The sequence below is a fragment of the Leopardus geoffroyi genome, chromosome A3, assembly GCF_018350155.1.
Source record: "Leopardus geoffroyi isolate Oge1 chromosome A3, O.geoffroyi_Oge1_pat1.0, whole genome shotgun sequence".
Lineage (NCBI taxonomy): Eukaryota > Metazoa > Chordata > Mammalia > Carnivora > Felidae > Leopardus > Leopardus geoffroyi.
In genome coordinates this window covers 121,704,063-121,727,034 of record NC_059336.1, presented here as the reverse complement: position 1 = coordinate 121,727,034, position 22,972 = coordinate 121,704,063, and the positions used below count along the sequence as shown (strand labels likewise).

The following is a 22,972-nucleotide window of genomic DNA, read 5'->3' as shown; positions in this document are numbered from 1 at the left end:
GAAGGCAGCTTGTGCCTAGAGCCGGTGCTGGCTTCCTCCCATGGATCCTGGGTCATGATGTCCTGAAACATCCTCTCTCTGGCTGGGCACTCAGCTGGCAGCAATAAGCACACACTGCCTGATCAATACTTTGAATGCACTTGGGGCCCCGCTGTGAAAAGGAATCCCCTGGTGAGCACTTTCATAAATTGAAAAATTTTTCTGAAACCGAGTAATCCTGCCCAGCTATTAAATCCAGATTTCCGCAAAGTGAGAGTAGAAAGTGCTTACATTTCGATGGTGACCTGGATCTCCGAGCACCTCCCAGATCCGTCCAGGATTCCCGGAGGCGGCAGGCGGTACCTGCCAGCACTGGGGCTGCACTCTGGGGCTGCACTCGTAATCTTTGCTGGGACCTTGGTTTGAAGTCAGAGCTTTCAAAAACAATCAGAATGCTCCGGGCCCAGGAGGCGTGGTATTTTGTAACCACTGTGTTTTCCTGGCCCCCAGGGCATGGTTAACTCAGCAGGCGCATGGCTGCATCCGTCACTCACAGCAGTGTGACAACCAACTGGGAGGCAAGAGCAGGTGCTTCTAGGTGCTTGAGGGAACTGAGCACCTAAAGCTGGGGCAATGTGCCCAGGGTCACACAGCCAATTAGTGACAAAGCTGGAATGAGAACCAGGACCCAGAACTCCAGCCCAGAACTCTCTAACCCCCACACGACTTCACTCAAAAAGGTGACGTCACCCACCAGGCTCATGTTTCAGGAATGAATTCAGTTGGTGGCTCTTCTTGGAGCCGATGTGTGAACATGGCAAGCAGTTCAGCCTCAGGCCCGCCCGACCCTGCAGGCTCCCCCCATCGTGTCCTTGAGCGAGCAACAAGCTGGGGCTGCGGGTCCCACAGCCTTGCCGCCTGCACCTCTCCCAGATGTGTCCCACAGGCCCTCACCCCAACCCCAAACTGAAGTCACCATCCCCTCCCTTCCTGGTGTCCCTCCAGAAGCCTGGAAGTGGCCCTCGTGCTGGCTGCCTCCCTTCCCCTCCAGCACTGACCCCTCCCCCCCGCCCCCCCCCCCCCCAGGTTTCACAGCCTAAATACTTGTCTTTCTTTGTCCTTCTGTCCCCATTGTAGTTCAGGCTTTTGTCACTTCTCACTTAGATCATGGAGTGATCACCACCATCAGCAAAAACATCATGCCTGCCTCCCCTTGGCATTTACTATGTGCCAGGCCCACAGCTAACAGCTTACCATGGACTAGCTCATTTAACCTTCAACAAAGGTAGAAACTGAGGCTTCAGACACGTTCCCAAGGTCATACAGCTGATAGGAGGCAGAGTTCAGGTTCTCCCCTGGGCCTGGCTGAGGCTTCCCCTCGCCCCCACCTGCCTCTGGGCGTCCACCGGTACTCCCTGTCCCGCCTCTAACGCGGCTGCCAGAACGATTTGTCTGGCACCCAGGTCTAAGCCCGTCCCTCCCCTGAACAGAATCCTGTGGCTCCCTGGTGCCCACGAGACTGAGCTGGCGCCCTCTCACAAGGTTCTTGAGGTCTGACCCCACCTGCCGACCTATCACGTCCCTTTGTTCCCAATCTGCCCACAGGTGCCCTGCACACCCTCCACCTAGTGCTTCAGGCCCTGCTGGTCTCCCTTGTCCAGGTCTGAGCGCACCCACGGGAGCCTTCCAGAGGCCCCAGCCAGAGGGCCCACACACACCCATGCAGGTACCCTGCAGCTCTGCCTGATGTGGGGTTGGTGGTGGTCAGTGAGTCGGCATTGCCCACACAACTTAGACCCCCTTTCTCACTGTCTGCCTTGGTCTTCAGCAGAACCAGAGCCCGGTATGTCCTCACAAAGAAGGGCCTGCCTGACACCAAGGCCCACAAGCCCCTGAGCTCAAGCTCAGGGATTTTCACCAGGCTCTGGAAAAGAGTGGGAGCCTCTGTCCCCATTTTGCAGATGTGGAGACAGAGGCTTGTCCAAGGACATACGGGTGTCAGGGACAGAGCTGGGCTCGGGAGCGCATCTTGACAGACAGCCAATGCTGGCCCATGTGGACAGAAATGACTGGTCAGTCTGCAGCAGGGCATTTTGGAAAGTAATTCCAGAACACCAGCCAGGGTGCAGCATAGACCTGGAGGGCTCAGGGTGATGGTAAGGGACTTGGAATCAGGGCTCAGTTCTGCAGACCACCCTCTTGTTTTCATCTGCCAAAGAACATAACCCTTCCTAACAACAGTCTATGTCATTCTGGCCCAAGAATCTGGACCTCTGATGTCCAGCAACCAGCAGCTAGAGGGTCCAGGGGGCAGGAAGGCAAGGCAAGGCCAGTGGGAGTGTTGATCGTCTGAAGGCCCTAACTTTTGCAAGGGAAAGAGCTTCTCTAAACTAATCAGGGTAGCCATCCGGCTCTCTTCCTTACCCTGCTGAGCCTTGAGGTGGGTCTAGGAGACATCCCCAGGTTTGGAGCCCACAGGCCCGGGACACTCTCTGAACCAACCCCAGGTGGCCAAGACACCAGGCAAAGGTAGGTGTGCGTCAGGGCGGGAAGGCCCCAGAGGCCACTTTGGGACCTGCTGGGGCTGTAAGCCAGGCTCCCCGACGCCGAAGCCCCAGCTGAGGGTGGGCACCCTGAGAGAACAGCCCAGGAAACGGGAGGAGGCGCACACAGGTCCTACCTCTTGCCGGCCTTCCCCAACAGTTCCGGAAGTGTGCAATGGAAGGAAGTGCTCTCCAGGCCCCCATTCCACCCCTCCCTTCTTGGGGCCCCTCTCTAAGAAGCTCACCCCATGCCTTGACTTGAGCGTTTAACATAAAGGATGCTGTTTTTGCAGGTTTTGTGGTTTTTATTCCTTTGAACCATATCCAGCCCATCTTACATCACAATGCCATGCTTTACTTGGTATCAGATACATCAGCACTCATTGGCATTTGGAGAACTCGTTCTGTAGTTTTATAACAGTTTTTAGTTGTCTGTGATAATGTATTCTCTGTTTCCAATTGTCAGTATGGGAATCTTTTCCCCCAGCCTTTCAATTTCTGGGTTTGATTTTTTTTTTTTTTTCTGTATTGTATTGTTTCGGTTTGTTTTTATTTATTTCTTTTTTTGTTTTCTTTCCTTTTTTTTTCCCTTTGCTTTTGAAAGTTGTTGTTCCTTTGGTTATGTAGCCCCTCCCAATTGCTGCTTGTTTACGCATCGTTTGTGACTTCTTTTGACTGTCAGTGTTGAGCCAGTCTTGCCAAGAAACAGTATCAAGTATTTTCCTATTTCTCTACTTCTTGAAAGAAAAAATTTTAATTAAAAAAAAAAAAAACTCTTAATGGGAACCTGGCCCTGTCTGTCTTCTCTGTTCTGCAGAAATGTTGAAGGAATTGAACCAGCAGCGCAGAGCGAAAGCGTTTACAGACCTGAAAATTGTTGTTGAAGGCAGAGAGTTTGAAGTCCACCAAAATGTTCTAGCTTCCTGCAGCTTGTATTTCAAGGACCTGATTCAAAGGTTTGCCTTCCTTCCAGCTGTGGTCGGGTCTGTTCCTTTGTAGGACGCTTTTGTGTCGCTTTTCTCCTCCCCTCTCTTGCAGGTTCCTGAAGCGTGACTCCCTGTCACAGAGCCAGTAGCCATCTCTCCCCCTCCTCCCCCTCTTCCGAGTGCCCTCTCACACACAGCCTCAGAGCAGCCACTGCCCCCGGCCTGCCCCACGCAGCTTTGCTGGTCACCAGGGGCCACTGTCAGCAGTAGACGACACCCCGGCCCTGCCCCGAGGATCCCGAGTTCTCAGTGGCTCACAAGCCCTCCCTGAGATTAGGAGGACTGTAGACTCCACGTAGGCTCCACTTTAAGGGACCACTGCACACTGTCCCCACTGGTCGAGCACGGGGTCCCAGGCACCGTCATCACTGCTGTCGATAGTGAACTTAACGCCAGGAAAGCACATCGACCAGACCGTCCCCCGCTGAGGAGCACAAGGTGCCGTTTTCCACAGCTCGAGTCGGGGAGAAGAGACTTGTAGCCAAATCCTCATTCACGCTGCATGCCTTGATACTTGTACACTGAGCCTAAACCGGCGTTGTCTGAGCACAGACCACGTGTGTCCTAAACACGGTCTCTCTCAGCCTTTGCTCCCCTGCCCTCTGCCCTCTGCCCTCTGCCCTCTGCCCCGGCTCTTTCTACTTGAATGAGTTTTAATGGTGCATGAGCATCTTTTTTTTTTTTTTCTTCCATTTTGTTGATTTTTTTAATTTGTCTGCTTCATACCCTCGCAAACGAGTCAGGGGCCACCTTCTAGCTCCTTAGTGAGGGAGAGCAGCCGAGGGGGCCGGCCCAGGGTAACGCTCCTGTCTCTCTCACCCATCAGCAGATTAATGCCGCTGCTCATTTTGCCTTGCAGCCTCTCCGGGGCGGACGCTGAGCCGGGACTGGGCTCAGAGTGAGAGGACAGGACCTCTGCTTGCTTCCCAATGCTGTGTTTGGACTTGCCAACTAACCCCAGAGTGACTGTGTTTTGTTTCAGGATGGCACACTGGCTGGCACCTCCTTTCCAATCTGTTGTGTCCTTTCACTTAGAGCTGAGCTGCCCGGCGTGCAAGCCCCGCCCAGCCACACTGGCCCCAGCCATGCAGGACGGGGCAGGCTCTTTGTGACTTCCAGTCTCATGGACAGCTTGGGTCTCCCGCCCCCAGTGCTTGGGTTCTCGCTATCCAAGCACAGGGGTCAGGGGCATGAGCTCTGGGGTAAAGGGGCACGTTCAGTGGCTTCTTCAGGCCAAGGGAGGTCTTTGTGCTGCCATTCTTGGCAAATTCTGGTACTGGCAGTGACCAGCATCCTAGGGCCTTGGTCCCTGCTACAGACCAGCTGGAGAGCACAGAGCGGGCAGGATGCAGGGGCAGGTTGGTACTAAGCGATGGCCCAGCCCTGGGCTAGAATGATGCGGGCAAGAGGAGTGCAAGAGCCATTTGAATGTCTTCAGAGACCTTACATGCAAAGCCAAACTTGTACACAGCAGAGAAGAGGACACCACTAGGTGGGAACCCAAAGTAGTGAAGCCTTCTTAGGCCAAAAAGAAAGAGGAAGAACATTCCAGGCAAGGGGTGGGTTGCTTGGAATGGTCTGGAATACAAGGAATGTTCTAGAATGTTCTAGAATGCTCCAGACAGGGGATGGGTTCCTGAAATGAAAAGCTGGGACAGAGACTGTCATGAGCAGTGTGGAGGGGAATATAGCCTTCGCAGAGATGGGTGTGAGCTGGGGTGAGATAGGCAGGCAAGCCCTGACCCCTGGGGCTAGGGCCCTGGGCTTGGTCTGAGGATGTGGGGGTCATCAGGAGCAGGGGATGCTCACCTGAAGATGAAAGAACTGTGGGATGTGCCTCGGTGACCCTAAGCGGAACTGATGGGTGCTAGAGCCAAGAGGCAGTCACTGGAAGGGAGAGGGCACCCCACTGGGAGCTAGGAGACCTGGGTTGTACACCTGACTCTGCCACTTGTCCTATGACCCCAGGCAAGTCACGTCCTCTCTCTCAGGCCTCGAGATTTCTCATCTGTAAAACAGGAGGTTGGTTCAAATGACATCCAGGTTTCCTTCCAGCTCTGACATCCCAAGGTGGCGGTAAGGGGATGCGCATGGCCGGGCCTGCAAAGGCTTCCCGTGTGCAAGCCCTAGGACGTGAGAATGGTGAGATCACAGGGTGGAAGGTGGGTCCATGGACCAATGTCAGGGCAGAGCTGAGGGGGTGATGAATTAAGCAGCTGAAGGACGTCCAAGTAGACGCATCTGGTAGGCAGCCACATAGAAGGGTCTGAATCCAGACAGGTTGAGGCCCGGGGAGACTCCTTCAGCATATAGGAGGGCACTCAGGGAGGAGGGAAGGCTGAAGCCAAGCCCAGAGACCCCCTGTGGTTGAAGGTCACAATGCTAATTTGCAGCCATTTCAACCTTTTACTTCCCTCAACTTGACCTTGGTGCACATCACCATTTCTGCCCATGGCTGCAAAAAGAGTCCTCTTGTGGGGAGGAAAGTGGACTCACTACAGAAAGATTTCCTTTCTGGCCGTGTAAAATTCTGGAGAAGCTCACGCTCTCCCGGTCAGGGGACTGTTGACGTCACCAGGCCATTTCAGTCTGTGACCCTGGAGACTTGGTGTATATCAGCCAGGACGGCTCAGCGAGAGAAATGGGGCCCTGCCCACTGAGCCCGAAGCAGGGGCTTCCCTCTCGGGCATCTGCACTACAGCAACAGAGGGAGTGGGCACAGTCTGTTTGTGGAATGTGGTGTCCCGGTCCTTACCTTCATGAGGGTCTCAGTGAGCACTGTCAGGGGCGGGTGGCTGTCCCAGGACCCGCAGACCCAGAGGCTCAGGCTGGACTCCTTTCCACCTCCATCCTGGGGCCGGTAATGCGTTCACCACTCCAGCCCCAGCAAGGACACCGTCCCAGCCCCCAGCCTCGACCCTGGTGTGGACAACCTCACCCGGGGCCACAGGACAGACCTTAGGGAAACCAAGTCATTCGGTACTTTTCGCTCAGTGAACAAGCAGGAGCCCTTCCTGGGTGCCAGGTCTGGCCGGAAACGCTAGATGAGATGAGTCTCTGCCTCGAGGAGGCCCACAGCCTGCCAGGGGGAGCCTGTAAAGAAGTGTGAACGGGAGAGCAGACTGAGCACACAAATGGGGTTTAGCGGCTCACAGGCAAAGCACCTAACTGTGGTAGAAGAGGTGTTCAGGGACAGCCCCCAGGGAGTGGTGGCATCTGGTGTGGGTTTTAAACAAAGAAGGGAATTGGCCGGGCTGGTGAGTAGGACAGAGCCACTGCTGGCAGAGGAGGGAGAGAGTGAGGCCGGTGCTGGAGGTGGAGCCGGCTCGCAAGGCTTTGCTGGAAGCCCGGAGGGGCCACAGTCAGATCTGTGTTTCATAAGGATAACAATCGGTGAGCGGGAGAGCAGGATCTCAGTGTCCTCTCCTGACCAGCTCAGCTGCCCGTGAGCCCCGGGGCCAGGCAGATGTCCTGCCCGGAGCCCCCGTTCTCCAGGCCCCAGGCCGACTCCCCACCTTTGTCCACGTGTTCTTTCCTCACATGTGCACGTACCTTTAGTGTGGCTGCAACGGCTTCTTTCCACTAGTCTTCCCTGACTGAGATTCAAACTCCTGTCTTTTTCCTCTGACGAGGACAAGACCCAGCCCAGAAGGAGACTTGTAAAAATGTCTAATGTCATCCTGAAAATCCTCCCGCTAACCCTGAGAAGCAGGTGCCATTAGTATCCCCATTTTACAGATGAAGAAATTGAGACCCAGAGAATTTTAAGTAAGCAAGTAGGTCCGGGATTGGAATCAAGGTCTGACCCCAAAGCTCATGCTTTTACCACCCGTTCGCTAACCTGGAGAAGAACAAAAATGTAGTCTTTATTTGTGCATGAAGTCTATAAGGAAAGAAAGTGAAACTTAGGGTTGACCGTGTAGTCAGATGGGCAAGGAAAAAGGTTAGAGAGCCTGTATGTGTGTGTGTGTGTGTGCGCGCGCGCGTGTGTGTGTGTACGCGTGTGTGTGTGTGCTAGAAACACTTGTAAACTGGACATCAGATCTGCCCAAGAGAAGACATAATCCCCACCTAAAACAGGTACCTAAGTTGCAGACACTTGCCCTCATCCAAGGGGAGGCCGTATCCTCTGGAGTGAGGAGCACCGGAGAAGACTCCGGGAGGCCAGCGGGAAGCTCGGAGCAAAGCTTGTGCTGAGATCCCCGGGCCTGACTCGCCATCCCTTTGTTGCCCCATCTGAGTCCCTGCGACAATCAGGGGTGAAAACACAGCAGGAAGGGGAGCTGCGGCTTTGCCTTTGGATAATGTGAGGGATAGAGTGCTGTGTGACCACCACACCTCTCCTGCACCCAGGCTGGTAGGGGACCCCAGCAGGACTGAGTGGGCTGAGCCCCAGGTTTCAGGGACTTTGAGCCGACTAGAGCTAGTGGGGTTCTGTGGTTGCAATCTCCCAAGTCTAGAGTCGCTTCTCAACCCTGCTGAGCAAGACCTGGGTCTGCCCTGGACTTTTGGGGGAGCCTACAAAGAAGTCCCTTCACTTATCCCCAGGAGCCGAGGAGCCCTCAGGGTCCATTTGTGCCATGAGAGGCATTGGCTGCACCCCTTTGCCGGGTAGGCTGTGGGCCCCATCACAGAGGACAGGGGGCTGTCCTTAGAGATAGCAGAGGGAATGCCCTCCCTGCCAGTACTTCCGAACACGACCACAAGCCTGGGTGTGGGAGAAAATGTCAAGCCCCAGAGAAACTTGCCCCCTCATCATACCAAATAGGACAGAGACCTGGCATTCTGCCTTCTAGCTGAAACCCTCATCTCACAAAGTCTGTTGGAGCCAATGACTCATTCGAACTATATTCTCTTTTCATATTAAATAAAAACAGATGGCGACATTGATTTGTCCAAGGTGCTTTTCACAAGCCCCATGTATAGGCTCTGGGCTTCTCCATCTTTCTCTCCAGGGGAAGCTAAAGGGATCCAACTAACTGAGTGGCATAGAGTCCAGATGTAGGGGAGCCCAACAGACTTTAACACAGTAGTCAGGCCATATGCTGCCTTTCCCCTCCTTCCCTGTGGGGTTGGGCATTTGTGGGTGGCAGTCTGCCCCCTTTCCTGGCAGAACAGAGAGGTGTGGCCGGAAGACCACACAATAAGATGAGAGATTAACAGATCTCGAAGGCCAGCAGAAAAATTTAAGTCAGACCCATCACCAAATCACCATGGGTGGGCCAGGGCTCACCCAGTGAGACTAGAGTGTGCCGTGTCTGTGCCCTGGAGCAGGAACATGCCTGAGCTCCTATGCATGCAGTGGGATGGAGATCACATTTGGAGGAGCGGGGTCATCCTCCTGAGCAGTCAGGATGCCATCCTCAGTCACCACCTGCTCCATGACATCCCCCACCCACCACTGCCCCATGTGTCCCTCCCATTCTAGATCTAAGTTGCAAAATGAAAGCATATGATCACTGAGGTGTGTGAGGAGTAACGAAGGAGTGCCCTAAAATCTAGGGAGGGCAGTTCTTATCCAGGAGAGCAAATTGCTGATGGTGGGATCTCAAACCATCTCATATTTGGGATGAGGCATTCCTGGCATGTCCACAGATCCAGGCCTGCCAAGCAGAGGGTGTGTCCCATACCTGAGGAGAAGGTGAGCCCAGGGAGTTTGGGTCTTCTGGCAGAACCCATGGGTCCTGTGTGGACGGGGCAACACCAACCTGCCCCACACTCCCACCCCCAGTGTTAGGTTCATGGCCCAACCTGACAAGGCTACCACTGCTCATTCCTGCCCTGCCCCATCTCCTTCCAAGGCCATGTCATGACCCAGACTACCCAGCAGCTTTCAGTACTCCATGTGGCTGAGTGGAGCAGGAGGCTTGGACCCCAAGAGCCAGCTTAGGACAGGGACAGAATGGTCATCTGTGGAGGACACAGCTTCCCACTGGTGACCAATGGCCACCCAAAAGAAGCAATGCCTCCCAGGGGATCCCTACTTATAGGGAAGAGGCCTAGGGATCACTGAGGTCTAGTCCCAAGACAGTCTGGTGGTCAGCAATGGAAAGTGACCACCGGCTTCCCTTGGCCCCATGAACACCCATGTGGACAATGAACATGTATGTGCAGATGAGCTACATAAGGCCTCACTGCCTGGGGCCTCACCTCCTATAGATCTTGAGCTCAGCCAGCCAACAAAGCCTCCAGCCATTCCCCAAATGTCCTTTGCCCAGCAGCCCCCTGCTTTCCACAGGGGGCCTCAAAGGGGGCCTGAAGGAACAGCTATAGCCATGCATTATAGGGACAGTGGTTCTTGCCAACCCTGGACGGCACCTGCCATGGTCAACACCGCATATGCCTCCTCACATTGTCCCTGTACTCCTTGGCCATGTGGGCACTACCACTCTGTCCCCAGGACCCTCTCCCTGGCTCAGAATCTGGGTGGGACAAGCATCTCTCAGAAGCACAGCCATGCATGTCCCATCGGACTCATCACTCAGGGCCGTAGACTCCCCTGACGTTCCATCTGCCCAACACCCCTCCCCACAGGGTGATGCTGAGGGTTCTCAGGGTCACATGTCACATGGACTTCAGTGTGTGTGTGTGTGTGTGTGTGTGTGTGTGTGTATACAGCTGAAGTCCACCCCAGCTCTTCAATGAACTGGAGTTTGTCTCCTGGGTGGACAGGAGGGCTGGCCTGAGGTGGGCACAGGAGTGGCTGGGGACCTTGGGAGAATGTGAGCAGCCCGACTTTGGCCCCATAAGCCCTGCCCTGGCTGTGGCCCAGCAGGACCTCTGCAGAGCATGAAAGGTGTGAGGAGGAAGAGCCAGGCAGTGGCATGTAGGAATGAAGGCAGAGGCAGCAAAGACCGAGTAAGAGGTTGACCAGATGGCCCCTGAGGCCTGGGGTGTTAGATTTCTGTGGTTTCAAGTGATCACATAATGAACTAGTTTTATACTGAACAAAGTTACCCAAGCATGAAAATCTATCCCGACAGCAGAGGACTCGGTGTGTTAAGTCACTTGAAAAGTCACACACACTGTGTATGTCTCTGGGTTTGAGAAGAGCCTCTGCCAGCACCGTTCCCTGTCAGCTTTCCCTCCAGGCCTGGAGGCAGGGCTCCGCAGGCCTCCATCAGATGAGCCATTCCGTGGGGAGGGCCCAGCGTGACACCCTGGGAAGGGTGGCAGGATCACAGCTACATCTGTTCCCTGCCCCATCGTATCGGTGTTTTAAAAGCACTTGGTGGCCAGGCCTAACTGGAGAGAATGTGGCTCTCGTGGTCGCATTTCAGACTCTCGCGGGGAAGGTGTTTTCCAGCCTCTGTCACATAAACTTTCCATGGGACTTCAGATGCCATCCAGTTCAACCCTCTTGTTTTGCAGAAGAGGAGCCTGAGGGCCAGAGAGGCAAGGTGGCGGCCTGTCAGTGACGGGGCAGGGGCACGCAGGTCCTCTAGCTCCCTGCCCACACAGGAGTCAGCCTCCCTCTGGGGCTAGCCTGCTTACTTCCGGACACCTCCGCACCCTGGCTGCCAGCCACGGGGACGCCCAAGGGACCAGTCACGAGAGTCTCACCCCAGCCTCCTCAGGACTGGGGGGGAACACAGAGGTCATTTCCCAGCCACGTGGCAGAACCCGGCCTCGGGCAGGACCAGGCTCCGTGCAGGAAGCAGGACCGGTCAGAGTGGCCATGGTGGGGCACCAAGCCAATCATCTCTGAAAAACCTGCCTCCTGACTCTTAACGCTCTGGGTGTCTTTCCTCCTGGTCACTTCTGTGGCACTGTTATTTTTGCCTCATCTTATCTGTTTCCTTCCAGGTGCAGCTTTAGGGCGCGGCTGCCAGGCCTTAGGAGCCTTTGCAATGGTTTTGTATTTCTGTAGACACCAGATATAAACATATTTATATATTTGTGTCCCTCCCCTGCTCCCCCCAGTTCACAAGCCCGATGCACACTCTACACGCAGGCCACTCTGACCTCTGACCCCGTGTTCCATGTGGCAGGAGGGCCCCGCCCCGGGCCAGGTCCCAGGTCATGGCTGCTGGCTGTCTGTGGCGGAAGTCCTTGGTTGTTCCCCTTCCCCTCCCCCCCAGCTCTAACCATTCTGTCCGTCTATCTTGTCTCGTCCTCAGTTTCAAAGCAATGTCATGAAGGGCTTCCTTTCCATGCCTAAAAAAGGAAACAATATGTTTTTGGAACTAGGTGGGGTTGGAGTCAGGGTTCCGGGACGGCTTGGGGCGATCGAGGGACGGCTCAGGATCGGCTGTGTTCACGGCCGGTTGGGGGCCTCAGTCACACCAGGGGCTCTCCCACTGGAGGCGGCCGGGCCCCGGACCCGCCGGCCTTGTTTGGCCGGGACGCCCGGAGCCGGAGCCGGCAGTGGGGCGGAATCGTATTGTTTCCCTTTGAGGCCAGTCCTGGTCCTCGTCCCCATCCACAGCTCATGCTTTTTGATTTGCATCTTTTTTTGCATGGACATGCCAAGTAGTGATAAGCAGGGTTTTCTGTTCTTTTGGGCGTCTCTGGTCAGACTCTTCTCTTTCAGATCCCGTGTAAGGTCGTTAGGTTCAGGCGTGTCATTGCCGTGTCCCTTGAGTCCTAAAATGAAGGGCGTGACCGAGGCGTGCAGGGAGATCTAGCCCTGTGAGGAGGCGGCGCTGTGGCCGCGGGGTGGCAGGTAAGAACACCCTGGTCTCTGTGCCTAGGTCGGTGCAAGACGGCAGCCAGTGTGGCCGGGAGAAGCTGGAGCTCGTCCTGTCCAACCTGCAGGCCGATGTCCTTGAACTGCTCCTGGAGTTTGTCTACACGGGCTCCCTGGTCATCGACTCGGCCAATGCCAAGACGCTGCTGGAGGCCGCCAGCAAGTTCCAGTTCCACACCTTCTGCAAAGTCTGTGTGTCCTTTCTCGGTGAGCCTGGGGGGTGGGGAGCGCATGGGTCGCCTGGAGGGAATAGCACGGGTGGGCAAAAAATTTGTAAGCAGTGAGGATTCAGAGGGAAAGGCTGTGTGTCCACCTCAGGGTGGAGCTGGATTTCACAAGGCAGCTTGAAGATGAAAATTCAGATAACTGCACGCCCTGGCACAGACCTGGACGCGTCCAGGCTAGAATCGCTGGTAGCCAGATCTCAGGAGAGCCGGCCAGACTGATGCCCGGTCTAGAGGCCAGGTTGGGTGAGGCTGAGGCCCATGGGAAGTGGCAGGTGGGCATATGAGTGGTGTTACTGCTGGTGTGATTCTAAAATGGGAGCCTGTCACAGTTATAGAAGACACTGGAAGCCTCAGCGTGGCCCTTGCCCCCAGCCCAGGCCCAAGCTCTAAGGCTCACAGGCAGTGAGGATGCCTCCAAGCCCTGTACTGACACTCCATACCTCACGCTCTCGGTCCTTCTGCTGGGACCTGCGGGAGCAGAGGGAGGTCCCAGGACAGGAAGCATGTGACAGGGCAGAGGAAAACCCGGAAGGTACACCCACAGCTCCAGGGATACCGGAAATGGTCTTGTGGGGACCCTGGCTGCTAAAGGCAGGTCACAAGGACGCGGACTTGGAGAGGGATCCAGAGTGTCAGGCGATAGGAATGGAGGGCCAACCTTCCAGGGCCCTGTGGTCAGTGGTCCTGTGCTCTTGCCCCCAGAGAAGCAGCTGACGGCCAGCAACTGCCTGGGGGTCCTGGCCATGGCTGAGGCCATGCAGTGCAGCGAGCTCTACCACATGGCCAAGGCCTTCGCGCTGCAGATCTTCCCTGAGGTGGCGGCCCAGGAGGAGATCCTCAGCATCTCCAAGGATGACTTCATCGCCTACATCTCCAATGACAGCCTCAACACGAAGGCTGAGGAACTAGTATATGAGACCGTCATCAAGTGGATCAAGAAGGACCCCGTGGCCCGTGCACAGGTAGTCCCCCACCCCACCCACCCCTTCTCCCTGTGTCAGGGGCATAGTGCAGGGATGGCGTCTGGAGCAAGGGTGCAGGAAGGTGGAAGAGGCAGGACGGCCTGGTCAGACCATCGGCGGGGTGTACAGGAGCCCCGAGGCCCGGGCAGGGGGAGGCTGGGACTGCCACCGTGAGCAGCAGAGAAGCAAAGGGAGGGATGAGAGATGAGGGGTCAGCTGCCAGAGGGTTGGAAGGGCTGTGTCCCACCTGAAGGAGACTCAAGCCAACGAGCGGCTGCAGGGCCGTACAGGGTAGAGCTGGTGCCCCAGGGCCCCTGTGAGCTCAGACCGGGCAGGAGGAGACCCCTCCCCCAATGTTCCGGTTATGGAGAGGGTGGAGGGCTCCTGGACCAAACAGAAACCACGCCGGAGATGGGAATCCACTGCACACATCACAGGAGGGAAGTCCCTCGGAGGGGACAGCTGGGGAAATCGGAGCCAGGGTCCAGGGCAGAAGGAGAGGAGGGCAGGTCCCCGGAAGGATTCCAGGATCCCCGGAATCAGAATTCGATCACAACCCAACAGGATCTTTGGGCCAGAAAGCACGTGCTGAAGGCCTTGCTCAGAATGGGACTGCCTTGGTTCTCACATCTGAGCACCCCCCACCCCCAGGAGTTACTATGGACACAGGTAGTTCTCAGGAGAGCTCAGAGTCCACCTGGAAAGCAGCACAGGAGGCCAGGGCCCACAACACCCTGAGGCAGCTGAGTGATAGAAGACAAGGGAACTTCATTGCGTGTGGAGCGGGAAGCGACACAAGGGAGGGAGGGGTGGGCCAGGTGCGGCATCGGTAGCACGGGGCCCTCCACCCTGGCCCAGCCCCTGAGCCCAGGAGAAGGGCGTGCTCTGGTCGGATGGGGACGGGGCAAGATTCATTTCTGGAGAAGGCCGTCAGGTGGGGCAGCTGTAATAGAGACTGCCCAATGCACTAAGGCCCCCAAATCTGTCTCCAGCCCAGACCTCCGAGTGTCTACTGCACACCTGTGGCCAATGTCCCTCAAGCCCCTCTAATTCGTAAACCCCCAAAGCTACACACCTTCTTGTGTTGCTTCCTTCCATTCCACCCATTACCCAAAACAGAAGGCTGGATACCTCCCACACCTTCCACATCCTTTGGGCCACACACTGCTGTCGCTTGTCTCCTCGCTCCCTCAGGAGAGGACCGACTTTCTCTCCCCATTCAGGACGCAGATCTCACCAGCATCACTGCAGTCGCCTCCCACGCGGTTGCCCTGCTCCAGTCTTCCCCACTCCAAACTCATTCTGACCCTGCCGCCTGAGCAAGCGGTCTTCCTAAAGGACACGTTGGATCGTTTAATTTCTTTGTTTAAAGCCCCCGTGAGCTCGTCATCGACTCTGCAGGAAACACCACTCGGGCCTTGGCAAGGGAGGCATAGGGGTGGTCAGGCTCTGGCCTCCACTAACTTCTCCAGTCCCCTCTCCCCTGGCCACCACACCCGCCGCAACAAAGACCGTTTGCACCTGACAAGAATAAGCTCCAGAGAATTCCCCACGTGCGCCGATCTCCCCACCATTCCCATGCCTCTGTGTGTGCTTTTGGCGTCCTCCTTCCTCTCTGCCTGAAGCCACAGAAATCTGCGATCCTTCCACACCCAGCTCAGGCATCATCCACTCCCGCACTCCCAGACCCCATAACTGTACTCCTCCCTGGAGCCCCACTAGTGCCTTTTATGTAATGGATCCTCCCCCCCCCCCCATTTTACTGTGTACACCTGAAAGTCAGACACCGGGTCTTCCTGGGCTTTGCACCCCCAATAAGGAGGGTCACCAATGATTTGTTAGGTGAAACTAAAGATGAGCAGTGAGCAAAAGGTTTGCCAGGCAAGAGGGATTTGAGTCAGTCCACGAAAAGCCTTCAATGCAGGTGAGAGGGGCCAGGGGCCAGGTGCCGCTGAAGGGGTTTGTTGGCACTGGGGAGACACAGGTTCTGACGGGGGTGACTGGCAAGCTTCACAGTCACCGTCAGCCTTCCCGGGCTGTCGCACCTGTTTTTGACTTCCTGCCCCACATGCGCCTCACCAGGGATCAGGATGCTCGTTTCAGCACCCCCCCCCCCCCCCGCAGCCTGGGGTGAAGCAGACGCCCGTGAGCTGGGCGGAGGCAGGAACGAGGTGCCGAAAAGGCAGACGGACGGTTCGCCCCAGGGTCAGCCGTGGCACACCCACCTCCCCCGTTCCTCTCCTCTGGCTGGTGGGAGCCCCCGCTCTCACCGTCTAGGCTGGGCTGAGCAGTGTCTACACTCTCAAGCCAAATACACACTGGAGTGCCCCCTGTACAGTACCACACCCCTCCTTCCTGTCTCCCCAATCCAACTCGGCAGGGGTGGCTCCGTCCGTGTAATCTCGGTCGATCCCGTGTCTCCCCCACCCTGCAGTATGCCGCAGAGCTCCTGGCCGTGGTCCGCCTCCCCTTCATCCACCCCAGCTATCTGCTCAACGTGGTTGACAACGAGGAGCTGATCAAGTCGTCAGAAGCGTGTCGGGACCTGGTCAACGAGGCCAAACGCTACCACATGCTGCCCCACGCCCGCCAGGAGATGCAGACACCCCGAACCCGGCCCCGCCTCTCCGCAGGTACCGAGGGACATGCCCCGAACTCCCCAAATGCAGGTGCCATAGGGTCAGCCCCACTCTGGGTGGTCCCCTCCAGAGGCACCAGGCGCAGAGGCTAACAGCGTGGGGATGTGTCCGAAGGCCGTGCATCTGTACCCCTGCAGGTGTGGCTGAGGTCATCGTCTTGGTTGGGGGCCGTCAGATGGTGGGGATGACCCAGCGCTCACTGGTGGCCGTCACCTGCTGGAACCCACAGAACAACAAGTGGTACCCCCTCGCCTCACTGCCCTTCTATGACCGAGAGTTCTTCAGCGTAGTGAGTGCCGGGGACAACATCTACCTCTCAGGTGAGGCCCCCCCAGGGCTGGCTTGGGGACCAGGCAGGGACTTCCTAAGGGCTCCCCTCCCCACACCAGGGCTAAGGAAAGCCGAGGCCCGGAAGCCTCTACTTTGCGGGTGAAGTCTTCTCTTCCTGCCCCGGGGGCCGGGCCTGCCTGGCCATGGGCCCCGCCTCACTCCCTGCCCGCTCTCTGGACCTCCCGTACTGCTCACAGGTGGGATGGAATCAGGGGTGACGCTGGCCGATGTCTGGTGCTACATGTCCCTGCTCGATAACTGGAACCTCGTCTCCAGAATGACGGTCCCCCGCTGCCGGCACAACAGCCTTGTCTACGATGGGAAGATTTACACCCTCGGGGGACTTGGCGTGGCGGGCAACGTGGACCACGTGGAGAGGTAATGAGGCCACAGTCACGAAAGCTAAAATCACTTTGCTCCTCCACCCCAGCACCAACCCAGCCGAGGCCGACTGGAGACGGGACATTTAGAGGGCGATAGTCCCAGGCTCTTCAAACACGGCAAAGGGAGAGGACCGAGGGTGGTGAGAGGGAAGCAGGAATGATGACGGCTGGCCCAGCCGCTGAGATGGGGCACTCTTGTCCCGTTCAGGGGTCAGACAAGCTGGAGGCATAGTGGTGCAAAGGCACAGGATGGGCGCGGCTGGCCTGACCGGGCAGCTAGAAGGCGCACTGGCACTGGAAGTCCCAGCCCAGAGCGGCGCTGAGACAAGGGGCAAAGCTGCAAGCAATGGCCCAAATGTGTGCCACGTCAGTGGCTGTGACTCCAGGTCCCTGCCGAGCGGGAGGTTCCACACCAGGGAGCCCCTTCCTCCCTCTTTCCCACACATCCCAGGAAACCTGCTTGCCACACGGGGAACAGTCACTGCATGCAGGTCTGGCCAACCGTCTGGAATTCTCTAGAATACAAAGTAATGGGCCAGAGAGCCGTGCGTGTAAGCCTGCCCTCTGCTGGAAATCCCAGGCTGGCTTCCTCACGGAGGCCCATTTAAAACTGGCCACGCGTAGTGTAGGGATCAGGCGGAGGCAGAAGGGGCGTAGGCTGGAGGTGGGCACTTCGCGGGGTGCAAAGACCATCTTTTCCTTTGAGCTGGAGCCCATCCTTGCAGAGGACGGACACTGTGGGGAGAAGCCACAGAAAGAGCTCAGGAAGGCTCATGAGTCAGCAGCAAACAGGGGAGGCCTCAGTGCAGTCCTGCTCTGTGAGAAACTAGTGCCCAGAGAGCCCCAAGTCAGACTGAGCTGCTCCCCAAGGACCGGCCCAGGAGGTCACAGCTCCGGTCCCCAGAGCTCTTTTTCCACATCCTTCCCACGTGCTTGCCCACCACCCTTGGCCCACGTCATCAGCTGTCACAGAATGCACATCTTCCCGTGCGGCGGCTTTCTGCCTGTGGACCCTCACGTACCCCTCAATTTGTATTTTTTCCCTCAGTGGCTAATTGGACACTTGACAAATGTTACAGCAAAGATAGTTTCAGAGTGAGACGAGCTCTGGATATTCACTGTGGGCTTTTAACTCCCCCAAGTGGAGCCCAGAGATGGCTCAGTAACAACATCTAATTGTCATATTGATTTGGAGATAATGGGGAATCCCTGTGTGGTTATGAGGATATTAATACTGCTGTTGAACCCGGGTCACCCCTGATGCTGACAGCCTTCAGTGGGACCCACTGCACGGCCATCACGTCCCAAGCCTTCCAGAAGCACCAGCTCCCAACCGTTTGTCATCCAATAATAAACACATGAAAAAGGAGACATTTTCTATGTAGGAGTAAACTGAGCTAGACCTGTCATCCTGTCTTGCTTTTGTCAGCTATTTTTAATCTCCTAAGATGCTGATTACTCATTTTGCAAACTTATACTTGTTGATAAATACAGGGATTTGTTCAAGGATCAAATGCACGAAGAGGGGGGGACAGGCTCCGCTCCCCCTGGGCTCAAGAGCAATTCTCCAAGGCCTGGAAGCAGCCTGTACTGGCCTTTCCTGGGGGCTGGGCCTTCGTTCCACTGTGAAATACCCGCCCACTCGAGCACAGTGTGAGCAAACCACCCCGGGGAACTTTAGGAGATGGGGAGCCCCCCAGGACAACAGGGTGCCCGGAGCCCTTCCTCAGCCCTCTGGTAGACCTCTGGCTGGTATGCATACCAATGGGGTGGAGGACACAGGCAGAGGAGACGCGCACTGCTTCCCGAGGAACGGAACGTAGCTGGAGCCCCTTTGGGCAAGGAATTTCTGTGCCACATGGTGGCGATGAGAATTCAGGGTGACAAGAAGGTCAGGGTAATGGGGACAGACACGAGGGTGCTTTGTTCCCCAGAAAGCGCTAATGGTACAAATTGCTCTTATATTGATAATGAATGAGATATATGGTACATTATAATTATATTACATTACTGTATTACAGGAATAGAGCAAGATTATATAATTATAGATTAAAACAACAGTGCCATAGACAAACCTGTATTATATCATTATATAAATAACTGGGTCTAATACTTCATAGCAATATATTGCACTAGCTGTGGTTACCGGATAAATGATAGCAGAGTGCCTCACTCCACAGGGTCATTTGCATGTCATTAGCATATCCTTCTCAAGCAGGAAGCTGACAGATTGAGCTGACGGAGGGCTTGTGGCTTGGCAATCAGCCACCTGGAATAACAAACTCTTGGGAAATTCGCATTTGGCGGAATGTGCCATTATACCGAAAGCCTGAAGACAGCCACATAATCTTCCACTGTCACCCAGCTCTTCTGCAGGAGCTCTTTGGATCTCTGCCATATTGGCTTAAAAAACAGATATCTGAACTTCTGACACTGTCCAAAAAGACACTTACTGCATTGCCTATTAAGCCACATATCATTCGACTGGGGCTTAACTGAATCAGCGCCTGCTGCCCTGTAAGGTACTTCAGCCGCTTCTCAAACCCGGAGTCTTCCCAGGCACAGAGCTGGACGTCCCATCCCTGTCCCCTCATCCCTGTCTCAGAGCCAGGAGCACCGGCTAAGAGAGGCCATCTTCTGGATCACTAAGCTGTGACCGTGTTATGGCCCGTGTCCCAGGGAGGCTGCTGGGAAAAAGTGGGCCCTGCGTGCTTCCCAGGAAAGGTGTGCTGGGAAAAACCCAGCCCACAGCGGAGGCCCCACCTTGGGTCCGGAACACGCGAAAGAGCCATGTGGTGAGCGGTAGATGGGTCACCAAGTGGAAGGTCCAGAGTGAATGCTGGTGAGACCAGCCCTCTAGGAACAATTAACAGAGACGCCGAGAACTGAGATCCAAGCTGTCCAGGAAGACCTCAGATACCCCAGTTCCTTGGCTGATCTGCTCCATCCCCAATCTCTCCCCACCAGCTGCTTCCTGTCACTTTTGTCCCTGCCTTGTCCGGTACTCGCACTCTATCGCTTCTCCATGTTCTTACTTTGCCACTTTGTCCTGTAGTACACGTGTCACAGATCTGTTCAGCCCTGACTCGTCCCCTTCTCCACGCCTACCCCCGGGGGCTGAACACTGGTGGAGAAAATCCCACCGTCCAGTAGATTGGCCCCATGACAAAGTGAAGTCGTCCAACGAATACTGGGTCCTTCATGCTGCAGGGTCCTGTCAGCGGTTTCTCTCGCTCTCAAGAGCATGTGGTTCTCATCTCCTCCTCCCGGATCAAGGCTCTGAGCCCACAGACTCCAATACTCCTGCCGGCACTGACTCCTACTTCACAGAGAAGGTGGAGCCCTCAATCAACAACTCTCTGGTGTCCCTGCTGTCACTTCTGCATATGTACTGACGCTCACGCCATCCTTGCCTTCCTCTCTCCCGCCCACACGGACACCACTTCCCTCTCCACTCTGGACCCTACTTGCATCTCCCCACCAGGGGCCTCCTTTGATCAGCCCTCCCCTCTCTTTCATATATATTTAATCTTCTTCTTATCCATTTGGCCTCCTTCCTGTCGGCACATAAACACAAGTAAGCCCTTCCCCCTAAAATTAAAACAAAACCCGTGGTATGCCGTAGCTCGTTCATACTGGCTCCCAAGAGGTGACTACTACCTTTATAGGAATTCTGCAAGCCAGTTGTTAGCTACAGGTGTTATTAAAAATCAAATCATATAAACTTAGAACTAAATAAGTTACATTAAAAACAAAGGAAATCCATACTCAAAACTCATCACTGCTTTTTTTTTTTAACTATATTTTTCACTGTCTATGCTCTGGAGGTGATATGTCCACTGTGTCTGTATATGGGTATATGGTGGATATTCTGACTGGCAGTGTCCTCTTCCCAATGCCACATTCAGCCATGAGCCATCGGTAGCTTGAAATCAGCCGAGAGGATTTACATCACAGAAATCAGCAAGTGCTTACATATCAGGACTCTTCTCCCCTAGCAAGCTTGTTTTTAAACACTTCTCAGCATACCACCGACAAAAGCCATCTCTTAGCTCCATATGCCTTCTTAGGTCCCACCTTCTCTGCCCCTTTCCCAGCTAAGTTTCATCCAAGAGAAGTCTCCCCGTCGTGTCTACTGCCTCCCTCTCATTCACTTCGTGATTCACAACTAGCTCTTGACGAGAGCACCGGGAACCCGTCTGGGACTTCTTTGACCTCCTGCCATATCCCCCACCCGTGGAGCTGTGTGCCCCCTGTGCTGCCGCCACTTCCCCGAGGACCCCCCTCAGCTCCCCTCTTAGAGGCCAGCGTTTCCTCAGAGTGCCCTCTGCTCCTCAGTCTTACTCTTGCCTACGCAGCCCCTGTAAGCTCCTCTCCCTTCAGTTTCCAGCTCTGTGCCAACAGCGACCCCATGGCTGCACATCTAGGCCACAGATCCGTATATCCAACAGCCCACTGCACATCCCCGGTCTGTTACCCACAGATGCCTTAAACTCCCCATGAATAAAACAGAAATCATCACTCTCCTCCAAACTCCCCAACCTCGATTCCCTGTCCCCCGGGTAGCACCCCCTCCATCCAACTTCCCAAGCCAGAGACCCTGAGTCATCCTAGGTGACTCTACCTTCCTTAACGGCAACATCAATTAATGACTGAACCCTGTCAGGTCACCTCTCCTGTTCCCACCTCCTCTCGTCCTTCCCTGGTCCAGCCCACTGCTTCCCCAGCTTCCAGCCCAGAGCCTGGGTAGACGGGAGATGCTCAGTGCAGAACCGTCAGACAAAAGGGTAGGAATGAGCTGGATAGAAAGGGATACAGGGGCCTAGAAGCTGGGGAGCTCCGTGTGAGCAGAAGAATGGAGACCAGAATCTGCACAGAGGCAAGAAAGAGCCCACTGGGGTTCAGGAGGAAGGCTGAGAGGGCTAGTTTGGGCCAGCACCTAGGTGATCTCAGGCTCTGCCAGTGATGCCAAGGGCAGGAAGCAAATGCTGGTGCCCCTCCCCGGCAATGTCCACTGCCTTGGTTGTCGCCCCTGCTCTGAGCAAGGCCCATCTTTGACACGGGGCTCTTTTTCTCCTCTCTCGACAGGTACGATACCATTACCAATCAATGGGAGGCTGTGGCCCCTCTGCCCAAAGCCGTGCACTCCGCAGCAGCCACAGTGTGTGGCGGCAAGATCTACGTGTTTGGTGGTGTGAACGAGGCAGGCAGAGCCGCAGGCGTCCTACAGTCTTACGTTCCACAGACCAACACATGGAGCTTTATCGAGTCCCCAATGATTGGTAAGAACCAGCTTTCTCCTCAGTCTGGGGCCAGTGCAGCATCCCCACCTCACTGTTTTATTTGTCTCAATATCTTAAGCCCAGAGGTCGAGCTAAGGCTGCAGACCCATGGCTGGGGGCTGGGAGGGGGAGGCAAACCCCCAGCCCAGGTGTAGCTGCTGATCCCACTACCTGGAGAGAGGGTGAGCTAGTCCGTGTGCCAGATGCCTGCTGGCCCCGGGCCTCGTCCTGGGGTTAACCAGCGACACTGGAAGTCCTTCCAGAGCCCTTCCTCTGGAGGGCCTGCTGGCAAAGGAAAGGGTGGGGAGGGAGAGGCCAAGAAGAGATGCCCTGACCTGCCAGCCCTGCTCTTCTCACAGACAACAAGTACGCTCCCGCCGTCACCCTCAATGGCTTCGTTTTCATCCTGGGCGGGGCTTATGCCAGAGCCACCACCATCTACGACCCTGAGAAAGGGAACATTAAGGCAGGCCCAAACATGAATCACTCTCGCCAGTTCTGCAGGTGAGGGGCGGCAGTAACTCGGCTAGGGTTGGGGAGGCGGAGGGCAGGGAGGGAGAGACGACGGGAGAGGTTTGAGCACAACAGCGATTGCCCGCCATTCGATGACCAAAGCAATTCCCAGGCCCAGAGAGGCAGCCCCCTCCAACCACAGGTATGGATGTTAGTGCCAGGGCAGAGTGGGAAGCACCCAAGGGCAGCCCATGGCCCACAGGCCCAACCCTGTGGCTCCAGCTGACCCATCTCAAAGCCAGAAATGGAGGGCTTCCTACAGGCACCAGCCCCATGTCCCTCGAGGCCACACCTCCTGGGTGCTATGAAGACAGCTCTCCCCCAGGACCACCTGGCACATCCATCACAGACAGGAGACGGTGCCAGGCTGGAGCCGTGCGATTCCCTACATGGGACAAGGGGCTTTTCAAGGAATGCTCTGAACCAGGGAGCTGTACAA

At 55.9% G+C, this 22,972-nt stretch overlaps 1 protein-coding gene across 4 annotated transcripts in view; it reads left to right on the top strand.

Moving 5' to 3' along the window:
- Nucleotides 1–22,972, top strand: part of KLHL29 (kelch like family member 29) — a 312,316-nt gene that overhangs the window by 285,535 nt on the left and 3,809 nt on the right. For 2 of the 4 annotated variants that reach the window (XM_045447598.1, XM_045447599.1), the window contains exons 6-14: nucleotides 3,340–3,478; nucleotides 12,202–12,404; nucleotides 13,127–13,386; nucleotides 15,469–15,591; nucleotides 15,821–16,019; nucleotides 16,163–16,345; nucleotides 16,553–16,733; nucleotides 21,827–22,020; nucleotides 22,380–22,524. In XM_045447598.1, coding sequence (XP_045303554.1) covers nucleotides 3,340–3,478; nucleotides 12,202–12,404; nucleotides 13,127–13,386; nucleotides 15,469–15,591; nucleotides 15,821–16,019; nucleotides 16,163–16,345; nucleotides 16,553–16,733; nucleotides 21,827–22,020; nucleotides 22,380–22,524 — 1,627 coding nt within the window. The remainder of the gene's footprint in view (nucleotides 1–3,339; nucleotides 3,479–12,201; nucleotides 12,405–13,126; nucleotides 13,387–15,468; nucleotides 15,592–15,820; nucleotides 16,020–16,162; nucleotides 16,346–16,552; nucleotides 16,734–21,826; nucleotides 22,021–22,379; nucleotides 22,525–22,972) is intronic. The other 2 variants (XM_045447601.1, XM_045447600.1) reach the window with 2 other exon arrangements.